This window comes from Varanus komodoensis, unplaced genomic scaffold (genome assembly GCF_004798865.1).
Source record: "Varanus komodoensis strain SLA01 unplaced genomic scaffold, ASM479886v1 scaffold13_3, whole genome shotgun sequence".
In the NCBI taxonomy this organism is placed as follows: Eukaryota; Metazoa; Chordata; class Lepidosauria; order Squamata; family Varanidae; genus Varanus; species Varanus komodoensis.
The window spans coordinates 9,521,323-9,544,476 of record NW_025335409.1 but is presented as its reverse complement, the minus strand read 5'-3'; the positions used below and the strand labels follow the sequence as shown (position 1 = coordinate 9,544,476).

At 39.7% G+C, this 23,154-nt stretch overlaps 1 protein-coding gene across 5 annotated transcripts in view; it reads right to left on the bottom strand.

Annotated features, from left to right (window-relative positions):
• Positions 1-6,128: 6,128 nt before the first annotated feature.
• Positions 6,129-23,154, bottom strand: part of ARNTL2 (aryl hydrocarbon receptor nuclear translocator like 2) — a 40,234-nt gene continuing 23,208 nt past the window's right edge. For all 5 annotated transcript variants that reach the window (XM_044423140.1, XM_044423139.1, XM_044423141.1 and 2 more), the window contains 8 exons: positions 21,508-21,748; positions 20,926-21,032; positions 18,509-18,659; positions 16,915-16,973; positions 15,367-15,475; positions 15,101-15,191; positions 13,282-13,390; positions 6,129-10,665 (listed from right to left, as the gene is read on the bottom strand). In XM_044423140.1, coding sequence (XP_044279075.1) covers positions 10,532-10,665; positions 13,282-13,390; positions 15,101-15,191; positions 15,367-15,475; positions 16,915-16,973; positions 18,509-18,659; positions 20,926-21,032; positions 21,508-21,748 — 1,001 coding nt within the window. In that variant the 3' untranslated portion in view covers positions 6,129-10,531. The remainder of the gene's footprint in view (positions 10,666-13,281; positions 13,391-15,100; positions 15,192-15,366; positions 15,476-16,914; positions 16,974-18,508; positions 18,660-20,925; positions 21,033-21,507; positions 21,749-23,154) is intronic.

Here is a 23,154-nt window from a genome sequence, read left to right as displayed (position 1 = left end):
CGTCTGCCCATAGCTGTAGGCTTCAGGTGCTGTCCTACAACCTCTCAGCAAACTTTCCTACTGCTGGCGGTTTAAGCGACTTATTCCTTATGATTTAGTAGTCAGCAGACCTGAGAAGCCTGGATGAGACAGAAAATTAGCCCACTGTTCCCAATCTCCTTACATTGCACGAATCCATGAATTTGTCCTGAATACCGCACAAGGTGCAATCACAGGGTGAGACGGCTGATGCTTTCAGATGAGGCTTCTGTTGCATCACCCCACTGCGCTGCGGCATCCACAGAATGTTATGGGGCGGGGGGTGCACACACAGCATCCTCTCTCAGGGCTTTCTCATGCAAAAGCTGCAGATGCCGCTTCTACTCTTCCCTTGCCGAAGACAACCTGTTCAGAAAGACAAGATGGTATGCCTGCACAGAGCCTCCTGCTTGCTTCCTCTGGGACCCAGCCATCCAAAGCACACTGTGGCACCCCCCCACCCCGGGCTCGCTCATGAGTAGGTGTTGCCACCTCCCACCCCAGTTCAAGAAAGCAACCCAGAACCTGCAGTGTAGTTACCCAGGAAACACTCTTAGTATGCAGTCCTGGTCTCATCCTCACAGAGCCAAAAGCTGGATTCTTTTTACGTCCCCAGTAAGGCAGCCTCAATATTTGCATGGGCAAATGATTTAACATGGCTGGGATGGAAATGTAAGTTGGAACATTGAGCCAACTCCAAATCGGGGAGAAACCTGTGGCCTTCCAGATGTTTTAGGTTACAACTGTCAGTATTCCTGATTTGAAGGCATCTAGTAAGGAAGTCTGCCTTAAACTGTTCTTTGGGGTGGGGGAAACCTTTTGGAAATGGCATACCTGCATTGTTTAATCATTAACCAGACTGCTTACTTCACATGGATTCTGGTTTGTCTCTATAGATCATGCCATCTGCTGGTTATCTATAGAAACATCTTTCAGCTGACCATTTGTTGGGCTTTAAACAGCCCAAATGGGTCTGTGGCATGTAGGTGCAACTAGGGACGAGTGCATCTCTCAGGCTTTCGCCAGATGTTAAAGTTCACAGTGACATCACAGCTTTAAAAAGTTTACATTTGAACACAGCAAATGGCAGGTCAGCAAACAACAAGTCCTTGTTGAATCTTAGAGGTATTCTATAATCTCACTATGCTTTTTGGTAGAAGAATTACAAGAGGTCACTATGAAGAGAAGAGTCTCTTTTGCATCAGAAGCATTTCAAAATGAGCATACTTTCCTCTACCACTCCTCCACTTTCTGTGTACTTAAGTGTTTTTCTGTGTGTGCTTGGGCTGGAATCCAAATACAATGCTGGTTTCATGGGACACGAAAGCATTCCAAAGGCTAGATACTTAAATTATCAAATATTCCTTCTGTGGTGTTTGCTTTTTAAATGGCCAACCGCAATATTTATAGAGGGAAAAACATTAACACAGTTACTAGTGATAAAGAGGAAAATAGTTTGTTGGCATTTTTAAGTAAAATATCACACATATGCATATATTTATTTTATTTATTTAGGAAGCTTCTATGCCGCCCCATTCACCGAAGCCTCGGGGCGGCTCACAAATATACCACCCCACACACATGCACGTGTACGCACACACGTCTGTTCAGTCACAGGCAAATGAAAGTCTGGAAAAGAAATGGTCTAGAACCTGGGGGGCAGAGGTGGAGAATTCATTTGCAGAATAAGGTATATTCTCATGGTTACACAAGGAAGACATTTACAGCATACAGTGCTTTTGCAGATAATTCCATTACTTTTTCTTACTGTACTTTTCTTCCATTACTTTTTCTTACTGTATTTATTTGTGTAAGATGCCTGTACAATGAGTTCTCCAGGCAGCATACCATTTAAAAATCTGATACCGTACAAAGATGTAAGAATGCACTAGAAAAAACGACACATTAAAAAGAAAGAAGCACTGCTTCCCATCTCCGTAGGGTGCTCTGTGCTACTTGCCTAGTTGTGGTTGCTCTGGCCAACACAGCACTCATTGGTGGTCAAGCCTACAATGCCGGCGTCTCATTGCCTTGTGACTTTTGGGAACGAGGCACATTGAAAGACTGCATAATAATGCGGATCACCACATCTGTTTCGCATAAACAGTATGAAAGAGCAACCTATTTCTTTCCTTTTTGGAACCTGGACAAAATCTGTGAATGCTTTTTAGACCTATCTTGCTTGAAACCATTTGCAATTCATTCATCTCAGTGTATCTTTTGGCACCTAAACCTTCTATATGGAGAACCATACATGTACTTTTGCATTTTCTTTTCCAAGATAGGCTGAGTGTTTTAGATAAATACATAGAAAGGTCTTAGATGTAGTCAGTGTTTGGTACTTAAGAACACACAGACTTTAATAAAAAAATTGTCTGCCCTAAGCTTCCTTTTAAGAATCCCACTACTCCAGATCAAGATGAAGTTTCAGTATTGAAAGTCAGAAGCAGGAAGAGGAAGCCCAATCTTGATTCATACAGTATTATTCAAGTTTTCTTCCAAAACAGCTCATGTTTAGAGCAGATTGATCTATTTTATCTGCCACTGGGGAAAGTATCACACAGAGGTGGTTTATCGGCATACTCAGTTTTGCAGAAAGATGAAAAAGAAGTTGGGAATGAGAAATTATCAGCATCTGCATGGCTGCTCAGATCCACATACCACTTGTACCGTGACCACAACTGTCTCACCACAGCTGCTAGTTTTTCAAAAAAAGTTGGAACTGGAAAAGGATGTTTTTAAAGCAACCATCAATCTTGCTCATTTGCAGCTGTCTGCATCCAGATAACAGCTTTCCTCTTCCTTAGTGGCAGTAATATTGACCTGAGTGCAAAAGAAATATCTCTAGGAGGGGTACCAAACATTGTGATTACCTAGCAATTTAGAGAAACAATATAGCCTTGAAACTTGTAACACCTTCACAAGTACTTTTCACTTCAAGTTTTAGGTATGAGTATGAGCTCTAGGTAATGGTAATTTCTGTTGCTCTGTTGTACCGGTAAATTCACAAGCAAGGCACTGTGGTAATACAACCATTGCAAATAGTGCTATATTCCTATTTCAGGACTATTTATGATGAAAGACACAAGGGTGTCTCCCAAGAGTGGTCCTACAGTAAGTATGAATGAGGATGCTGTCTCAAGTGGCAGATTTCAGACACTGTTATTAGTTATTAGATTACATTATAAGCTATTAATGGTTTACTGCTGAGACTATGATTATTTTGGTTTTTCCATTTCCTGATCCAACATATTGTGAGCTAGCTTTGCTAGAAATAACTTGACTGAATTAACATATTGTGATACTTACTCATAAATACTTTCAAGCAAGCCAATTTTCCCCCTTAACTTTTGTAGGATTAAACTGAATTTTAAATAGCACTCTCAGCTTAATTGGGGTTCAGTTTTACTTTGTGTTCTGCTTTCAATGTAAGATGTTTTTGTCTAAAACAAAATCAAACAAATCGTCGCATTCTCAACCTCTCTTCTTTTTGAGTGAGCCACTTTTTCTGTTTCATGTTCCAAAAATACTTAACTTCAGCACTGTATTTTTCTAGGGTGGAGCAACTACTGGCATTGCAACAGATGACAGATTTGGAAAGAATAACTTTGTCACCTTATTTTTAAGCAATTCTAACATCAACCTTAGAATAAGGAATCCATCAAAGCAAAGACCACCAGAAAATGAGAGAGAAATTAAGTGCCAACTATTCCCAACACATACACATATCTCCACCAAAGAACCATGGCTTATTTCTCTATGCCTCCCCTCCATAAATGCCTTAACTCTTTGATTGGGCTTGAAAAGCATGTCACTCAGGAAATGTTGTGGCATGTGAAAATTGTAAGCATGTATTATATGAGGATCGAACAACCTTAAACAAATCTTCAAGTCTCATACAACCCATATTCATTAGGTTTGTACAACGTAACAACCTCCAAGCTGCATATGTTGCAATTTCACCATGCATTATAACCCACAGTGGGCTGTCGTGTCATGCAAACAGACCTCTTCCCTATAAGATACATCTGGAAAATCCAAATATTTGTCTTTCTTTTGGATTCAACAGAGATTAGCAGATTTCTCCAGTTACTACAGAATACAGATCTCACAAAATTCCCTGTCTCAGTAGTTCTGAATGTACTTGAGCTGTCAATCTTACATGGATGCTTATTTACATATTTATATTAATCTATGCAGCCTAGTAAATGTGATGAAATCACATGCTTCAAGAAAGTCTTTGCATGATCCCAGGCAAATCCTTAAAAACAACAACAACAACAACACAAGACTACCTGGGAAAGAGAGATAGTGCTGAAATGGAAACACAGAGGGGAAACATCAGCAGTGATCAGAAAAGAAAGTGATCACTCACATCTAATAACCCCCAAACCACTACTTTCAACCTGAAAATCAAAACACATGAACATACATTCTATCCCTAGATTAGACATGCATTTATCAGTTACTTAATATGGATTCCACATAAATTAGTGAAGAAGCTGCAATCAGTATTAATTGTCCAAGATAAAACAAACTTCTCTTTCATATATTTTACTTGGATAACATGAAAAGTATGTAATATAGAATTAAATCAATGCTTTATCATTCCCATAAAGCAAAAAAAAAAAAAATCAATTAGTGTGGGACACTCAAGTTTTAATAAATTTCTATGGCAGTATCACAGAAGCTCACACTAAAACAAGCCTTTTTCAGATAAACTCTAGTATACATACTGTTTCAATCCTTTAGATTTAGATATCTGAACATCCCCAAAATTTAGGTTACTTGCCATAATTTTGTTTTGAAAACTCGACCTCCATTTTCCAGGATATGCAAAACATGTGTTTTCTGTGGAAGTGTATACATTCCTTAGAGAGATTGGACAGCGGGGGAGATAAAAGAGTAAGCGAACAATGTTTTTAAGTACTATATTACTATGTTGTAAATTATTTCAAAATGCTGCCATCAAAGTGTTTCACAGGAAGAACATTGTTTAAGCTTCAAATGTTACAGAGGAGTTCCTCATTGCAGCTGACAGCTGTTTAAGAAACTTAAAAGTAATGACTTCCTAAGCCTGAGGAATGTGTTCTGCTTATTTCCCTTATTCATAAGAGGAATTTGAAAAGTGTGTCCATGTTTGTATCAGGTGAACCAGAACTGCTTGTACATGGCACCAAGAGATGCATCATAGATTCAGTAAGACCTGCTGCCCGCTAAGGAGAACTAGATGTCTTATTTATTTATTTAAAACATTTATATGCCACCTATTGCACCACAGCATCTCTAGGCTACTTGTTAAGGGTCCCTTTCAGAAGCATGAAACACACACTATAACATTTTTGCTTGGAAGGATGATACAATATTCATCTATAACAGGTAGGCAGAGAAGACATCTTAGCCTCTGTCTCATATGCAGTAGGTCTGGTAAAAGAAAGCTGGACTCTCAGTGAAGCTACTGATCAAGGGATGGGATTGCTCTTTTTGTCGTGATTTGTTGTTCGAGCATTAAGCTGAAATCTAGAACTATAACTCTGGCATTTTCATGTTTGAGGTTCTAGGATGTAGAACAAGCTACGGGTGTAGGAAAAACTGTCTGTTTCCTACATTTTGGTAAAGCACCAGCTGCGGTGGGTAGCTTACTGCCCAACAGATACAATACCATCAAGATATTTTCCCTTTCGAGTTTTGCAGCAGAGTTCCATGTATTTAAAAAATGAGATTTTAGTTTTTTATGGTGAATGATGAGCACCAATACATGGCACAATGAAAATGTTTTCAAAAAGTTATCCTGTTGGAATTCAGGAAAACTAAAGGACTGAAGAAAACTAAAGGCTGATATAGTGTTCATGGATCAAATATATCTCAATCTGTAAGACAAACAGTGATGCAGTGGTCACTCTGCAGGTAAAGAATTTTCTGTTTTCAGCAATATTCTTTAAAATATTTAAAGAGCTGAGGCTCACTGACTACAAAGGAAATCAATCAGTTTTCAAGGCTTGGAATCAAGCATCCATACATACTGTATTGCAAACTGTATGAACAACACTGTAAAGACTTAAAAGGTATAGAGTATTAACACCAAACTTTAAGAAATGCACACAATACCATTTTGTATAAAATATATTTTAATCTTCCCTGCCCATTAGTTAACCTAAATATTTACACATTATGCTGAAGTATAGAAATGTATAGAGGAAAAAAATCAGCAAGTTTTTGAAGTGATAAAAACAAAGAATTTACTTCATAAACAAATGGCAGATATACAGTACACTTTGCTCATGGAAAATATCCCCCTATTAAATTGGGTTAGTTCTATAAAAGATTTGTTCCAAGAAATTAAATGATGCATGAATAGTCATATGGATTCTCCAAACATTCATTTTGGAAGAGCTGACAGCCCCTAATATGCATTAGGATGCTTGTCTTTTGAACACTCAACCAGCAAGAGAACAGGTAAGAGGGGCAGAGAAATACTTGTTTACTACCTTTCTTTATAGTAATATTTCTAAACATCACAAGAGTACCTCTTCAGTTTCAAGTTGCTGTCACCTACCTAAATGTTAGGACGACCTAACATACCCATTTGATTTCTTACTACCATAATGCATTCCATGGGAAGGATGATTCAACCAGTTCACCCAGGTTTCCACAGAATCAGAGTCAAACTGGATTCTTTCATCATTTTAGATTTCTGGAAATCAACTAATATTGCAAGATGGACACTTGTATGGATTGAAAGTAAGGCCTCAACCACAATTCCCCCCAAGGACTCTGCTGCCAAGGCTATTTTCTACAGCAAAGCTCAGTCCTCCACAGACTTTCTCATTCCTTGCTCAGCAAATGTATGGAGACAGGTAGGAATCACATTCAGCTAAACTTTATCACCAAGCTCTTACACAAGTTCATAAAAGCTTACATGATTTTGGTCTGTTTTCTTTTAGAAAAGAAGCAAGCTGAAACAGTCAGGCTGGAAAAAGTTATATCCACTGACAAATGTTCTATTATCTTCTAAGAACAAAACTTCCCCAAAAGAATACTCTTCTCACATCTGTTTAGGAACCACGTGTGTACAAAACAAAGCAAACCCATGCAGTAACTTTACTGAAAGATAAACCACACATCTCCTAGAAGTAGTAAGACATCTAGTGGCAAATTGAAGTAATCGGCAGGTCTGCACAACATGCTAAGCCACCCTGTAAATGAGTGATACAGCATGGGTTGTTTGCAGAACCCATGGTATGCTGGAAAGATGAGTGGGTTTACAGTGGTTTGTCCTTCCCCTCCTTCCCTATCAGTCCTCCAGCGAATTCCTCAGTGTCTTTTGTGACAGAATCTTGCCTCTCTCTCCCCAATCCAAGCTGCCACCATTTTTATTCTTTGGGGCCTCTTAGAAAGCGCAAGTGGAATTGTTATTGTTATTACGAGGTCCCTGAAAATTATGAAACAGTGTTTGTAATTTTATTACGATTATTTTTGGTCTTTTGCAAGTGCTCTTATAGCTGTCTCATCTGTACAGTCTTTCCTGGCCAATTTCTTGTATGCTCAAGAGAGTGGCAAAGTTGAGAAGGTAACATACCTGGAAATTTACATAATGCAACTACATATGGACTTGCTAGGGACAAACCAGGAAGCTGTCAATAGAAAAATATCAAAGAGAGAGGGGGCAAAAAAAGAAAGTGCACTAGAAGTGGGAGGACACGATACTTCTCCCTTGGCACTGCAATCCTCTGGCTCTTAAGTACTGAATGGACAGTTTGGTCTTTACCTTTCCAAGACTACCCAAAGACTCCAGCTAGTCCAGAACAGGAACATATTAACAGCCCTAGCTTTTTCCAGTTCCATTCTGGAGCATGTACTGTTGCAGACACTGCAATTCTCTACAAGTTTTTTAAAAAGCTACAGAAATACTCACAAATTTAATTGCTGGGAAGCAAACGGAGAAGAATTTGCCTACCTGCAGTAATTGCCTCATTACTTCAGGCAGGCAAATGTCTCATCCATGTACTGGCCTGCTGTTAAATTGGCACAAATTTCTCCTCCATTCATTTCCAAGCCATTAAATTTGCATATATTTTTCCTGCCAAAATATTCCTAACAGCTTAAATGAAAAACTACTGATGGAAGAACAGGATGGAGCGAATGGAATAAAAATACCAGTGGTAGTTGCACCTGCCCACTCTATGGGACCCTATCCATTCCAACCCATTCAGTCACACACACATTTGGTGCCCTTCCTTTTGCCATGTTTCCTCTCTTTTTAGGCATTTTTCAAGTGACTAACTCTGCAGCTGATCCCAGGTAACTGTACGCCAATTAACACATGTGGAGACTCATTTTGTCATTTTCCATGTATCTTATCTAGTCGTCTTCACTGCTCTGTTTGACTGTTAAAACAGACAAAAAGTTGACCAGTCATAAAACTGCACTTGTGAAAGACTGACCAATTTTTTTAAATGACATTTGCAAAGTTTTCTTGGGTGATTCTGTTTTAAATGGTTGTGCACATGTGACTCTCACTCCAAATACCACTTGGGCATCGGTGGAGGGGCTGTCATTGCTGGCGGCAAGGGCAACATTACAAGAAACAGCAGGTCTTGCTGAGGGGCTGGCTAGTTGATCCCTTCACCCAACAATGAAACTCATCTCCTTGGTTCAGATGATATGACTACCCATCTTGGAACAAGTAACCCCTAAAACAAACCCTGAGCTGCCAGACTGGTTTGTTCCCAAAAAAATAAACCACCCTGCCAGTACTGGTCTGAATTCACACAACAGCCCACTGTGGCTAGCTACCCACAGTGGGTTACCATGTCATGCAAACCAAGTAAAAACTCAGATACCTACTTTTCCTACAATTGTTTTCAAGCAAACTCTCTCAGGAATGCTTTGCCCATTATAATTTTAGCAATTCTACCTATATTCACTAGCAATGTAATCCATAATGTGCAAGAGGCAGTGTTGCCTCTTTTTTATCGCACTTAGAAGCTGTACGGATATGAAATGAGCATGTGCACAAATGCTGTGATGGCTTCACTAGTTACAATATGCAGCAGCCGCACAATTTAACACACATTATTCTAACTTATATTTCAGTGTTAAATTTTTGAGAAAAGTATTGCTTATATTTAAGTACAATTAAATAATAAATCATCATGTTCACATTGGTAGAAGAGTTCACCAGGATGTTCAGGGTTCAATAATGGTGACTGGCTTGCTCACATTCTGAGGAGGACACTTAGACTACACATGGATAGACTTTGCTCCTACAGTGAAGTATATCCATGCATCATCTAGTCATCATACACACGGACAGCAAAGAGGTAACCCATAGTGTGGATGATTCTAAAAGCTCTAGAAGTGAAACATTAGCCGCTAGATAGCAGCAATCCCACATACAATCCCCCTGAAATCCATTAAATTCAGAAGGACTTACTTCTATATAGAACTTGACTACAAAATAGTAAGGCCAGTAACATGTCATCCTAATACATTATTTTTCTCCAAGACTTCTGTATTAACCTTGCCTATTACTGTCAGCTGCAATTCCCATATTGCAGCACACAAGTGCTCAAGAGCTACTCCAATAGTGTGTGCGCACTTGTGAACATCTGCACACGTTTTAATACTGGTATCTTACACAAAAAATATTTCTCACCTTGCAGTTAAGAAAAAGAGCCCTAAATTTTTCCTTTACTGGTTTACTTTGTATTTTATACCTCAGTGTCTTTATTTTTGTATCAATCTTTAGCTTGTTTCCTTAAAGGAGTTCCAATTGAGTGATCAATGACAGTGTTTCACAGTTCCCTAGATTAACAAAATCTTTTCTAATGCTTCATGTTTCGAAACACTGAAAGCTGTCAACAATAGGAAAATGAAATATACCAAGTTTAGTTGTTTTAGCCCTTCCCTGGGACAGTTTCGTATTGTTGCAATGCCTTCTTTCCTAATCTACATAATGCATGACTGTTCAACAAGCTTCCATTACAAGCTTCTTGATCCAGCTTTTGTAGTCAAACAGTAGAATAAACTATCTCAAATACTAGTGCTCATTCAAGAATGGACATTTTGTAAGACTAGATCTGTTTAAGTACACTATGGTTTTCTGAAGCAGCACTAATAAATTAGGAACCTAACCAACAAACACACAAATAAATAGGTATTTCGAAGATTGGAACATTTCTGAAAATCATCTCTCTACCCATTTGTATGGTAACTTCTCCTTAAAGATTTTAGTAAAAATATAACCATATTTTAAGCATTCCAGTCAATGGATGTATCCATAACAAAATTGAGGTTCTCGGTCTTTAAAAAAATATTACAGCTTTTCAATATATGCAGCCAAAACAGTTTCTTTATGAAGAAAGGCAAACGTCTCTTAAAAATAGATATTTTAAATATAGATACTGTAGATATGAATTAAAGCCTTTAAAGGTACCAGTACAGTATTTGAGGATTAATTATTACTTTTTGTGCATTGAAGTAGATTATGCTCCCTCTCACTTGTATAAAGCTAAAGAGTCCACTGCATGTCACCGAGCTCTCCTGGGTCTCCCAGGCCCCCTTCAGCTTCCAAGTAATTCATTAAAGCTGCCATTGAAGTATCATTTTCACATACTGTATCAAAATCCAATTGAGAAGCATCACCTAAGGAAAAAGAATCAAGAAATGCCATCGCTTTACTCACAATAAAAATGCAGAATCCAACAGCACAATTCACTATTTATTTCAAAACTATTTAACTATTGCAACTGTTTATTTGTTACAGTGAACTTTATCTGGTGTTTGACCTTTACTTTCCTGTACATGGTATAAAAGGCAGGCAAAACTGGGATACCAATATAGGAAAAAATACAGTAAAGCCTTGGATTGTGAGTAACTTGTTCTGCGAGTGTTCCGCAAGATGAGCAAACATTTCTAATAATTTTTAACTTAATAAACGAGCGATGTCTTGCAATACGAGTAGTATGTGACACCAATTGTCACATGATCACAACTGAGCCAGTGGTTCTTCTCTCCCTCTCGCTGAGGTCCTACAACTCCCAGCATCCCTCCAGGAAGGAAGTGTATGCTGGGAAGTACAGAACTGTTTTTCTGTCTAAACATGCATAGGATTGTACTGGAAACAGCTTTAAGCTGACAGCATTTCCTTGTTGGTTACCGCAAGGCATACGCTCATTCTGAAGACAAAGGGGTTGGTTTTTTTTCTGGAGTTTTGGGTTTTTTAGTGCTGTACACTGACATTGACTAACTTAAATCAGGTTCTACTTAACTGTTCCAATGATTTGGTGTAGATTTGGTATTTTGTTGTGGAGATCTGTTTAAAAATCATGTCACATCTTAACTGTGGACTTCAAGGCTTGTGTGGGAAGAGTACATGGTGTGTTGCACTAAGTGGTTACAATCTTACACCTGCTTTACCTTTCATTATCTCTCCCCTCCCCCCCACCACCAAGGGGACACACTGAAAGGTAAAGCAGATGCAAGAGATTATGGAGGAGATCTTGTCTGCAGAAGAGGAGGAGAAAAAGGTGGAGGAATCCCTCACTTCAGTGAGATTAGGGAGATGTGTAAAATGTGGGAAACAGTGCAAAATTTTGTAGAAAAGCACCACCCAAATAAGGCTGCAGCAGTTTGAACAATGAATCCGTTTGACAACAATGCAATATCACATTTCCACGAAATCCTCAAAAGGAGGCAAAAGCAAATGTCATTGGATTGGTTCCTTGTTAAAATTGCACAAAAAGAAAAAGTTTCCATTGAGCCAATAGATAGCAGTGATTCCGTTAGTGATAGTGAAAGTTGTCCTACACAATAACCCTCCTCTCTCGTCTCCCTCACACCAGCCACAAAGGTTTTCAAAGATTCAGTGGTACCTCAGCTCACGAATGCCTCAGTTCACGACCAAATCGGGTCGTGAACAGAAATTTCATAAATTTTTTAACTCAGGTCGTGAATTCTGCATTGGGTGGTGACCGCGTTCATGGCCATTTCCCTCCCCCCACCCACCGAGTGGGGAGATGACCGCAATCATGCGAGGGCAGGAGGAAGATGGCCGAGTTTGCACCTGTCTTTCCTGCATGAGCACAACCGTGATCTCAGCCATCTCCCCCCTCAGCACAATTGCACCCGTCTCCACCCCCCACAAGTGCGCCCACATTCACACCCGTCTCTCCCCGCAGCGCGCCCACATTCGCGCCCGTCTTTCCCCCTTCCCCAGCACGCCCGGGATGACGGACGCGTGCAGGAATGACGGGCACAATTGTGGCCATGTTGGAAGAGCGGGGAGATGGCCGCACTCATGTTCGGGGTGGTGGTGGGGAGATGGCCGCGATCTTTGTTGCTCTGTCACTTTGCTTCACATGTTTTTGATTTAAATAAAAAATGGTTACAGAACGGATTAACCGTATTTACACTGAACCTTATGGGGAAATTTAACTTGGCTCACAACCAATTTGGGTCACGATCAGAGTCTTGGAATGGATTAAGTTCGTGAGCCAAGGTACCACTGTAAGTGCAGGTTAATTTGTTTTATTTTTCTTTATATTTTGTATTTTCTTTATTATTTTGTATTATATTACAGTATTGTAATCATTTTTATATGAATATTTTTGGGTTGTGGAACGAATCATCTGAGTTTCCATTATTTCTTATGGGGAAATTCATTTTGCTATACAAGTGCTTTGGATTACAAGCATGTTTCCAGAACGAATTATGCTCGCAAACCAAGAAACGTGAGCTTAAAAAGCATGGGTGTTCACAGAAGTAAGAGTAACACATCTTTACCATCTTAGCATAATGTGTGTACGTTAGTATATGCTTTCATATAGGTAGGACAGAGGTCTCACTGCAGTAGAATCCATCCAATCTATGTATACAAATTGGAAAGCTGAGGCCAGATAGCCACGTGATCCATACGTATTCCAGAATGGCTTTGCTAGGAGTAAGCAAGCATTCATGAATTGCTGGCCACACCATCTTAGTTATATTGAAAGTGGGTCATTTTTTAAGTGCACTGTTTAGACACGATCGAGAGAAGAATGATAGTAGGCACAAACTAGAGCTTCTCAGGATTTTAGTATCTCTCTTAGTCCAGTCAGAGTGCCTTCACATATTAGACCACTTTATTTACCAGTCTATTTTTTCATAAGCAAAGGGTTTCCAGCAATCTCAACTGGTAGGAACTGGTCTAATACTCAGTTATACAATCTACTTCTTCAGAGTCTATAAATATTTTTGCAGCAAGTTAAGAAGAAAGCTTACTGAGAAGAGGTTCACTGCTAGGGAATGAAGTAGTACCCTGATTTTGCCCTGAAGTTTCTAGATCGTCCATCCCTGAAGGACACAGCTGAATAAGTTCTTTATTTGGCACCTGAGAACACACAACAAGATAACACTTGCCAATGTTCAATAATATTACAGACATTTAAAATATCAATATTCATCACTATGGAAACATTTTAATGAGATGGCCTGATTGACAAGTAATGAATAAGTTACAAATGGCAACAATTCTGTAACTGCCCATTTGTTAATCGCTCAATTGCTCTCTGAAAGCAGATTTGGTCTTCACACTGACTAGACTTGAAGGCCACCATCCGATAAAGAATTAAATACCCTTAAAACAACTATAGGTGCGATCTTATGGCTCCTTAACATAGTCTATGAGGTCATAGGATCGTTTGGAGCCTCAACTCCAAGGCCCCATGACCTCAGAGCTGGGACTCCATAAAGGCCCCTCCCTACTCCCCTCACAGCTGGCATAGAAAGAACTGCATTGGCTGCCTGTCCAAGGTTGGAAGTCAGCCTTGGAGAAGAGGAAATGGGGTATCTTGGGTGGTAGGGATGCTGTGGCAATAGCTTCTGCCATATCTTAACCAGAGTCCAGCCTCCTTTCTTCCCATTCTGTGGTGCTTCATTGGGATGGGCAAAAATGGCATAAAGTGTAGGGTGCAAGGCAGGGGCAGAAGAAAATGTTCCCTTTCTGTGGTGCCTCACTCCATGCACTGGATGCACATGAGCCTCAGAGGGTTTTTTGCCTTCCTGATTTAATCTGATGTTCTTTAAAATATCCTTTAAAATGAGATCTCTTTCTTATGGACAATACTGGTGGAAGTTTATTTTTATTTATTTTTACCTTTATAAGCCACCAAACAGATCAAATGAGCTCCCCTGGCGGTGTGGTGAGGTTGGACTGCAATCCTATATTATACACAGTAACTCTGGAATAAGATTCACTGAAAAGATTAAGGCTTATTTCAAAGAAAGCCTACAGGATTCCCACAGTGCACATAAACCTTTGCACTAGACAGTTTTGTCACCTTTTCCCCAGTGTTGCACCTTCCTGCCTCGCTCTGCCTCAGTCCACCCTCAGTCTCATAAAAAAGTAGCAGCAAAGAACAATGAAATGCCTACGACTGAAAGGCAAAGTCTCAGAGTTACAGAGGCAACTACATCAGTTTGTTTTCAAGTGAAAATGAAATACACTTGATGGAAGCTTGCACATTTTCAAATTTCATTTACACAGCAAACTCACTTTACAATTAAAAATAAATATTGAGTTTTGCAATATATTAATTGCTGCTATTTGCAAACAACATGATTAAGTACAGAAATACTGCAATGATTACTCAGAGTTTCTCAATTAAGTAAGAACAGTCACCTTTACATGTCACACGCAGAAGGTGATCCTTTATGTAAAACAAGGGTTGGCCATACTGCTGTCCTTGTCATTGCATGGCCAACTGCTCCTACTCCTAACACCCTCATGCCTAAGAGGGGCATCTGAAGAGGAATCCTACACAGGAACAGCTGCTCACACACATGGGCTCCATGCCACTGGGCCCCCTGAATGAATAGGTCCCCGGTCGCATGGAGACCATGGTGCTCTTTGAACAGTTGCTCTCACATTAGGGGTTCCTTTTCAGATGTCCATGTGTTGGCTGGCCTCATAATGTTGCAGGCAAGATCAGTGGTGTAGCCATGAGTCTTGCTCTCTGCATTGACCTTCACATAATGTATGAAGAGGGCTAGTTATGAGATAGTGGCCTTTCTTGGTAGCTTCTGGTTTGTGGATACTCACATTACTGCAGTTTACTGTTAGAACTGGAGAAGAAGACTTTCTCATGAGGTCTGATGGACTCAACTCACCAAGAGGTGGAGAAGTATGTAACCTAGATAAAACAAAAGATCACATTTAATCCTTATCACAAAGCTTTCCATAATAATGTAGAATCTGGTGTCTAAAACAGGGCTTGATAAGAAGTATGTGTACATTTTGTAAGAGATGCATATTAAAAACATTAGCTTGCTTAGTGTTTACAACAAATAATAAGGAGTTATCATTACCTCTGTAAATCTAAGACTTCATTTGCAATTTCAGTTCCTATGCTTCCAGCCCCAAGTATTGTCCCTGTAGACATTCCTGGGACACCTAAAAATGGTGGCTTTGGAATATCTATGTTTTAAAGGAAAAAAGGAAAACAATGTTATATTCTATGTTTACATCTATTTTCTAGTTTAACTCTTGTCTTTTTCTAAAAATTAACAGGTACAATGTTTTATGTTTTCATTTTCCATCTCCTTTTATGTAATACAACGATCAAGTTGCATGCCAAAAGTACTGGAGGACTGTAAGAACTACAGGGTGAAAGGGAGAGGGGTTGCTTGTCCAGCATTACCCCGACAGAAACTTTCTACGAAGCAAAAGATCACCTTACTCCCAACCACTTCCCACAGGTAGCTGTTAACATTGGTGAGGTGGGTCAAGCCATACAATACTGCCACAGTAACAAAGAAACCCCACCTGTAGAGTGACCAACCTGGTGTCATTGGAAAGACAACAGAACTGGAGATTACTGTGAGCACTGAATGTGCTAACAGTACTACCAAAACTGGGGAAGACTAAAAAGTTATATTGGTAAGAAAAGGAGGATTTGTTCTTGTAACAGCTCATGGGGTTTTTCCACTGTAATTCCCACTACAAATAGAAATTGCTGGGTAACTCGTTGGTATTAAGAGATCAGAACAGAAACCAGATCAGAGCTAAGGGCAGTCAATCAGCTTTTAATATTATTGACAGCAGATTTTTAAATACATGGTTGTTAATATATTAAGATCTTTTATTTCAAGTTCAGAATAGAAATCTACCAAACAAGTACTTAGCTACCACTGCTTGTTAATTAACATTGTTCAGGAGATTAATAACTAGAGATCACTTAGAGATCAATGTCTCTCTAGTGGATCTTGAAGGAATAAAATGCAAGCTGATTCTCCATGAAATGTAAGCAGCTTGTATGTTTTAAAATTACCTTCATAAATAGATGGATGATTGATATAGACTGATTGCAATGCTAAGTGTAGGAAGAAGGAATACTGTTTCAGAAAAACTGTACAACTTTCTTGGTCTATAAAATATCTTTGTGTGTGTCATATTTATAAATATTGGTATGCTTACAGCAGGGATCCTCACACTTTTTGAACAGGGGGCTAGCTGAAAGGTGCCAGGGATGGGCAAGGGCCACCAAGGCAGTGAGGGTAGGGGGCATGGGCCGGGGGGGGGGGCACGCACGCACAGAAAGGCAGGGGCATGCATGCACAGAGATCCTTTTCTTTGAGCGAGTTCAAAAAGATCTCCTTGAGAGCAAGCTGGCACTTCACCATGAATGCGCAAGCGTGGCGAGCTATGGCGGGCCAGGGCAATGGGCATGGAGGGCCAGATCCAGCCTGCAGGCCATAGTTTGAGGACCCATGGCTTACAGCATTTGTTTTAGTGTGGACGAAGCAGCAACCTCATACTGTAACTAAGCAGATTTGTGTACCCCTACTACACACAGTAACATTTCTCTGAAGAAATGTTAATAAATGTTAAGTTTTCTGATTAGAAAGTGCACTTGCCTTCCGAAGACAGGGAACTGCATGGTAGTAACGCTTCTTCACCTGATTCATTATGACCTCTAAAAAGGAATCAACATTAAAAAATTACACTGAGACATTTCTCTGGACAAAAACAACTAGTGCATCCTTAAATTAAATTTGTAGAGTTGTAAGTGTGAGAGCGTAACAAAAATTAAAGGTCTTTTCACCTATTGCTGAAAGTGCATAAAATCCAAATAGGACTGCATGGGACTGTCAGAATGGGCTCATGTACATGTAGCAAATCATTTATGCACACATAATTTTACTTACACACACACACACTCCACCTCTGCATTCTGTATCAGCATCACCTAAATTTTCTATTTAAAGATTGTGATTTTTTAGGCCTAGGCATATTGGAGGGTATGACACCTGGGTATTGGAGGGTATGGATCAGGACAAGTGGGCAAATTCTATTTTCCCAATGGCCTGGTTTACACATCATCCTAACACATAGATTATTTAACACACGGTTTGTTGCCCTGCCCTTGGTTTGTCTAGCAGACAATCAAAACAAACCATGGCTTTCTCAATCCCTGGGTTGTTTTTCTTCCACCTTAACCAGCTGTCTCCTGGTATCCTTCTGTGATGCTTTAGTACTGACATGCAGAAAGGCTCATTTGTTTAAAACTTCTCTAGCCTGGTGGAACAGCACATGAATAATCCATGCTTCTGGATTTGCATGTAGTAACCACCCTTAGTTTCAACCAGATGTGAACAGAAGTAGCTCTTCAGATGTATTCAACTTCAATTCCCAACATTTGTAACCACTGACCATATTGACAGAGGCTTTCATGGGCTGCTAAGTGTTAACAAGAAAATGGATTTCTTGACTGTGCATTAAATAACTCATGATGAGCTGAACATGTGGCCAGAAGCAGGTCCCTGAGATCTCTTTCTGGTTTGTTAATAATTAACCAACTATTGTAGCTGCATTCACACATCTCTACAACCCAGATTTCAACAACACATGCCATGGGTGCTATTTGTGACAACCGGGGCCAGACAAGACAGTAAGACCCATGTCAAGAGATGAGTTTGGGTTGTTGCTGAAACATGTATATGATATTGTCTGCACCCAACTGCATTAACAAACCATGGTTTGTTAACCGCAAACAATCTATGAAGAGAATTTATGGTTTATTGTTTGATCGTGAACTGTGGGTTGCTGATGGCATATGAGTTTTTTCTCTATGTCCAATGTGTGAACAGGTCTCAAACCTAATGGGAATGATCAGATATTTATCCAACAAATCCAAGTTAACATCTGCAAGTGCAACGGAAAATGAGATTTATTTTAACAAAACCTAAAGTTCCTCACTATGTAACAGGAAAGCCTACAACTAGCTTAAAAGCAACAATCTACGGTTGGAGGTGATGATCACTAAATAAGGGAAGCAGAACAGAACAGCTCGTGTTCATACTGTATGATTAAAATTCAAAAGAAAACCATTTTTACATGAAGAGGTCACAAGTAATGAAAGAAAATTAATCTACTTAATTAACTTGGTAATATTTTAATATCTAGACTAAAACATGAAACCAGGCTATTTGTATAGCATTAGTAACTTACAAAACAACTGTATTGATTGAAACAATGTACTCCAGTTCTTTGGTCCATGGATTTATGAAACTAAACCACTGACTTTTTAGTGTGACAAAAGAGCCATCTTTTGCTTTGAATTTGTAGGAATTCGTAAATACTTTTTCTTTGCTCTGCAGCACTGGAAGAAAAAAACATTTTAATAAACAAAATCTAAATGTTAATTAAACATTTGTTTGTTTATATGGTAGCTGTATTATGCTAAGTCCTTTAAATTATTTTATTCATTCTATCACTCTTTGATACAGGTCACAGTGATTCAGGTTTAACAAATGGGAAGCAAAGATAAGAAACAATAATGTGCTCAAAGTGGAATTTATTTCCAAGGAGTGGACCTGAGTTCTGGAAATGTAAAGGACTTCATACAGCAGTGCAATCCCTGCCACAGAGGGAAAAGCTCTTATCTCAGATCAGCAGCTGAGTGGAAGCAACAGCTCTTCCCTGCAGGGCAGAAGGGAGCAGGGCCAGAACAGGAACCTGCTGAATAATTGAGTCCTGCTTTCTTCTGAGCTTTCTCCTGCAGGGGCTTGCTTTATTTACTTCTGGTTAGACACATCAAGGGTTGCCCTGTTTACTCGTTAGTAGATCTATTGCTCATGTTTCCATTTACAAATCGGTAAGAAAGGAATTTCCAAAGGACAGGAGTTTGTTTTTTCAGCCTTGACATCACTTGGAAAGCTTGTTCAAAATCTAATTCTGTGCTTGGGCCGAAAAAACATTCCTCACCCCTGTCAAACAGCATCTGCCACAAATTGCTGTTTGTCCAGCCTGGGAAACATCATGGCAGACTGTGTGTGCTCCATGTACAGGCACTCTGCTGCTTCCCTTTCCCAAACAAGAAAGAGCAGCAAGAAATTTCTTAACAGACCGTATTGCTCTGGTTGGAACACACACAGTGGAACATTGCTGTGATTTTATGTTTACAGTCACTCTCTGCAGCATTAACTCACTCCTGGAGACCAGCCTGGTTTCCAGACTAGACCACCTCATTTTTCCAGGCTGGACCATCTGGCACATCACATTTGTGATTTTATATTCTAAAGCATTCGTGTAAAGCTTTAGAATATAAGCTTTCACATAACATGTTTAGTGCTCCCCACCCCTCATTTCCCTGCATCAAAAGTTGATGTGAAAGGGGTGTGAGACTAAGTCCATACTTCTAAGGGAAAACAGAACTGAAGAGGCAAGGGAATACTCTACAGACATCTATTTCTGTTGTTGCTGACTAAATGTTGTGATCACAACCCCCAGAACCAGGTTCTGTGATGAGTTCCTAGTGATTTTTTTAATCGATCTCTGACATTCTCCCATAAAATGGTATTCAAGGAATCTTATCATCACAGAGAAGTAAAAACCTGGATTATAACAGTATTAAAATAAAAACATTAAAAACACAACCGTAAGAGAAAAGTGGGACCCAAACCAACAGGCCCATTATAGCTGAATAATGAGGGACAGCAGACAGGTGACCAAAGTAGTCCGCCTTGGCTGGGAGTTCTACAGACTGGAATCAACCACTGAGAAGCTCCTCTCTCATGCTGCCAGGAAGTACACCACTGATTGAGGCAGTACCAAAAGGAGGGCTTCTACTGACGTTCTTAAAAGCTGAACAGGCTGGTATAGAAGAAAGCAGTCTTTCAACTAGCCTGGCCTTGAGCCATATACATCCTGACCAGTGCTTTGAATTGTGCACAAATCAGACCAGTAGACAATGAAGGTTTTGTAACAAGGACATCTCATTCTCCTCCAACAGACCTCATTGAAAAGTCTAGCTGTGGCATTCCGGATCAGCTGAAATTTCTGAACAGTTTTCAAAGGTAGCCCTAGGAAGACCACCTACAGTGGTCCAAACAGATTTAACTTAGGCATGCATGATCTTGGCTATATCAGATAAATCTAGCAATGGGCACAGTGGGCGCACTAGCCAACTATACTCCAGGCCACTGCAGAAACCTGAACATTCATGCTCATGAGTGAACCCAGCAGCAAATCCAAGGCTTGAGCCTGAGCCTTCAAGAGGAGTATAACCCCATTCAGCATGGGTTGACTCCCTATTCCCTGATCTTCCTTTTGATTAACCAGGACCACCTCTATCTTTTCTGGATAAAGCTTCAATCTCTCAATTTCAAATTCCCAGTCAGGACTCTACCAGCAATAGAATACAGTTTATAACATTCATATAAGAATGTGCACAGACATATTCCATGATCCGAAACATTTTCAGTTCTAATAATGAAATCACACTAGAAGCTCATTAGACAGGTGCATTTGTCAATGCTATTTATATCCTGCCTTTCCAGCAGTAGATATCCAAGATGTCTTCAAACTTAAAATGTTCATTCAACAGTAATACGTAGTAAAAATCGACAAGAACTATTTTACTTTACCTGCTTTGTGTTTTTCAGTCAGATGGCTATGATCATCTTGGTGGAAGTACTCATAACAAGAAGTTCCTAAAAGCTCTTGTGGCAAATATCCCAAAATTGCGGTTGCACTATAAGGAAACATGAGCATATTGTATGTCTCAGAAATATTTAAGCAGCTCAGAAAACAAAATGTACACCCTAAGAAACATATGTTGATGAAAGAAAGAAAAAATTAACATACACCCAAAAGAGAACACCAAAAAGGTTACCTCCTATTTTTAAAGGAAAACAACACAGTTCCAAACTAAACCTCTATAAGCCTCAGAATCTTGTGTTTATTTTTAAATAATTGAAGTATTTTTTCCAGTACAAATGCTTCATGGTTTGCAACATCTTTTAAAAAGCTGTTGCAAACCGCATTTCAGTTCCCAACTACCTAACTAAATAATTCCTTTATCTGGGGAACCCCAAAATATTTTACAGCGCAAGGTTAACTTAATAGGCTTCCTGAAATATAAAGACATACATATTTATTATTCATAACCTAGACTAATTTAAGACTAAGAACTTTTGTCTTAAAATTAAAGAGACAAAGATGCCTACCGTTGATCTACAAAAACAAATTTTCCATCCATGGCAAAGCGTGTTACAAATTCTGTTGGCTTGACTTTTATCTCACTGCTTTTTTGTGGAACAGTATAAGGATGCAATCGGCCAATTGCAACAAGACAGTTAAAATTACTGTTGTCTTTTTCTGCATCATTCTCCTCTTCGACTCCCACCTCATTAGGAGGCCAGCTCTTCAGATATCCAGTGCAATGAACAGTACAGTACTTTTTATGATCTAATTTAGTCAAAACACAAAACAATTTTTCATTTTCTTCTCTGAAAACATCAAATAGTGTTACGATTTGTGTTTACCTAAAGGCATGAGTCTCACAAGTATATACATGGGAGTGTAGTGTTAATTTTGCTTTTAAACACTACTGAGGCTTAATTTACCCGTAAAGCACATTTCTCATGTTACAAAATTTTGTGAAGGCAAATCAGAGATACTGGCAACTTAATTGTGTCCTTACATAAAAGAAAATTAAACAATGTAATAATAAAGCTTGCTTTCCTGTACAAGAGTGTCTTGTTCGATTTCCAAGTGTGCTACAATTTATACTGGGTTAACCCCAATAGAAAAGGAAGGTTAATCCTAATCTGAATTTAAAATCCTACCTGATTAAAGATTGTATTTACAAGTGTGCATTTCGGTGATTTCACACAATTGATCTAGGACTGGATTGGACTACTTCAGATAACAGTTAAGGAATGGCATGGTAGAAGGTTTTCCCTTGAAATTAATTTTGTGCGCATATAAAACTATGATAGGAAAAGACCTGACTTTAACACTTCTTTAGGCTATGTTAATTTTTGGTCCTGTCCTCACCTAGAAGATCATTCGAGCATGCAGCCCCATGCCTGCACTTTCAACTGATACACAAGTCCAATTACAAGTCTACCAGTCAAGGCTACTGATTGTGTAGCTCAGTTCTAAGGCCTTGCCCATATGCAGCACATGGTGCACCTGCACTCAGTTGGTGAGGGACAGTAAGCATCACATCTCACACAATGTCAATGGGTCTGCCCTGCTTAGAATGTGAATCAGCTGAAGTGGGAGACGGGGTGCAGTGCAAGTCATGCAGCACAGAGTTAGATTACCTACAGAGCGTTGGATAATTTCTCAGACAAACAGGAAGGAGACTGTTTTACTATTCTACTCAGTCTGTTAACTTTCTTTTTCCACATTGTCTTTCAAGTACATAAACATAACCTAAATTATATCAGAATATTAGAGCATTACTGTAAAAATGTACACTAAATAATATTATCTAGAGCATGGGTTCTCATACTACGGTCCGGGGGCTGGATCCGGCCCGCCTCAGAGGTTTTCAACACACCGTGCCCGCGCGCCATGTGTATCTGCTGACGCTTGCCTCGCCCCCCGCGCAGGGAGGCAGCAGCTTGCTGGCGAGGATATCGTTGTGGACTCACTAGGAGAACACGATCTCCAAGCAAGCAAGCCGCTGCATCGCAGCACGTGCCTGCCCCCCGCCTGCCTCACCTCCCCTTGTCGCACCCGTGTGCCCCGCCCCCACGCCCCACCAGCACCTTTCTGGCTGCACCCAGCACCAGCACCTTTCAACTGGCCCCCTGGTGAAAAAGTCTGAATACCCTGATCTACAGTATACTGGAATTTTATTT